The sequence below is a fragment of the Tupaia chinensis genome, unplaced genomic scaffold (genome assembly GCF_000334495.1).
Source record: "Tupaia chinensis unplaced genomic scaffold, TupChi_1.0 Scaffold144353_1, whole genome shotgun sequence".
Taxonomy (NCBI): Eukaryota; Metazoa; Chordata; class Mammalia; order Scandentia; family Tupaiidae; genus Tupaia; species Tupaia belangeri.
The window spans coordinates 278,221-280,629 of record NW_006204213.1 but is presented as its reverse complement, the minus strand read 5'-3'; the positions used below and the strand labels follow the sequence as shown (position 1 = coordinate 280,629).

Sequence of the window (2,409 nt, the reverse complement as noted above, 5' to 3'; positions counted from 1 at the left end):
ACTCTTTCAGGCGTCTCAAACATACACTCCAAATTTACAACACCAGGGTGATGAAGGTTCTATTAAAGATAAATAAAGCACTTGAAGAAAATGAGTTTTTTGATACTGTTTGGCAAGCTCGCTGATTATACAAAACTGTTCAAGCTTAAAGCTATGGAGAAACCCACACTTAAGATTTTTTAACACCTCTACATTCCACATGTGCTGCCGTATATTTTTGAAATTCTAATGTCTCCAAAAAATACATCTTTACTTTCTATGCATAGTGAAATTATTTCTATGCTAAAATTCTGAGTTCCAGCACAGTGAATTGCTAATTAGGTTTTAATTAGAATACCATATTGAGAAATCTGCTATTTCTTAGGATCATGTCCAATATTAAGCATACTGTCCTAAATCAGCATACGAGGCCATTTCTGTACAAACGGTAGAAACTTAATGTAGGAGGGATGAAATGTATACATGCAATGCACCTGACTACGCTGATGAAAAACCTCGGGCGAAATCTTTTAGAACTGCCCTGCTACTTGACACTATAGTATTTTGTTACAGAAGCTCTCGCTCTATGTAAAGATAAGCAGGAAAACAACAATGACAACAAAATAAAAGAAATTATTGATCCCCTGCTTTGTCCAGAACACCATGCTACATAGTAGTCCTGCGTGGTTCTCAAGCACTCAGTAAATATTTCCACAATAAAGTATTTGCTAGGAATGGTAGCCTGCATTTTGCTTGACATGTAAATTGCCACATATGTCAAGTAAAATTACTCTTAGCATGACATGGTCCCTTATAATGATGCTTGAATCTGTTCTGGGTCATTGACAAAGCCTTTGATCATTTGACCTTTATTTTTTTCTGTGCACAACAACAAAAAAATCTGAACCTTTCAAAAATAATGATTTATTCCATTTATATTTCAATGAGTAACAGAAAAAAAAAAAAACCATCATAAACGAAACTTACCTAGCCAAAAAAGGGAGACTAACTTAAATGTGCTAACAGCTGAACAAAGGTAAAAAAATTTAAAAAACTAAATGCTTTTTTATTCTAGAAAAAAAAAGAAAAACCTCTCATTTATAAAACTGTGTGTGGAGTGAAATCTTTACAAACCACTTACAACCTGAAATGGCTCACTCTTCAGAAAGCTCCCAGATGGATGCTGGGTGGTGAGCAACAGGAGGGGCTGTGGGTGAACCTACATTGTCGTCGTCGTCTTCCACACTACCCGTGTGCAAGGAAACCCTGGCATCTTCTCGATAGAGAGCCAGGCTGCAGTTGGCGGCAGAGCTCCACGATGACAACCTGTCTCTTAGGATGTCCTTACACTACTCTGGCCATTTTGATCTCTGCCTCAGACATCTGATGGATCTTTTTGATTCTGATGCCTCAGGGTCCAATCATGCAGCAAAATGCAGTCATGGAATAGTAGGTTGCTGAGTGTGGTCTAAGTAGATGTCTATACATCTACCCAAGAGCCTTTCACCTCTACAGAGCCAGTCATTGTTGCTGAAACTGTGGCACAAACTTGGTCAAATCTAGCTAACTCAGACAAACTGGGCCTCCACTTGTTCACTCCTGGTCAGAGCTGAAGTACATGGAGGGATGGTGAGGTTAACAGAGCTCACATTATTACTCGTACTTTATTTGGCCTGATTGCTTACAAAGACAGATAGCCAGCTGGCTTTGACTAATATGGGATCACCAGACCCTCGGGTGGGAGACTCATATTACTATGTCACTTGTTTCATATGCATTATGGGACACAGATGATAGCATAGGTCATACCGATCCTCTGCCTCAGGGTGTCTCACTTCCTTTTTCTTTTTTCCTGAAAGAGGAGTCACTGACTAGACTGAACACAAACTTTGGGTATTCAAAAGTCTCAGTTGTCACTCTGTTTAAAAAAAGAATTACCAGCAAGTGTGTGTGTGCTTGCCAAATGAGAGAGAGAGAGATCCCCCAATGGTGTGTGGTCTTGCCACAATCCTTTTTCCTCCATTTCTCCATCCCATCAAGATTATGAGCATAAACACACATGAACCTGGCATGTTTTTCAAGTTGTGGGGCTGGGATTTGAACCATGGTTAGTCATGTGAGATCCAGTTCCCTATACACAGGGCTTAACAATTGAGCTACAGAGCCTGCCCTCAGCTCTCTTCTTTTAAATAAGTAATAATAGTAGGCTTTAATAATTATGTGAGTCCTGCCATTTTGATTCTCCTGGGACCTTTCTCTTTGAGCATCTTAACTGATTCTCCTGTCTATTCAATCTAACTTTAAACATTTAACCAGTGTTTTAGGGAGTTTAGTTTCCTTAAATGACCAAGGCCTTGATGTCTGGATGGGAAGCAGGAACAATAGGAAAGGAATAGACTAATTGAAGCAAGCAACAAGATGGAGGTTTAG

The 2,409-nt window shown here is 39.4% G+C and overlaps 1 protein-coding gene across 2 annotated transcripts in view; it reads right to left on the bottom strand.

Moving 5' to 3' along the window:
- Window positions 1-2,409, bottom strand: part of PRKD1 (protein kinase D1) — a 175,456-nt gene that overhangs the window by 26,383 nt on the left and 146,664 nt on the right. For both annotated transcript variants that reach the window (XM_027767664.1, XM_027767665.1), the window contains one exon: window positions 1-59. In XM_027767664.1, coding sequence (XP_027623465.1) covers window positions 1-59 — 59 coding nt within the window. The remainder of the gene's footprint in view (window positions 60-2,409) is intronic.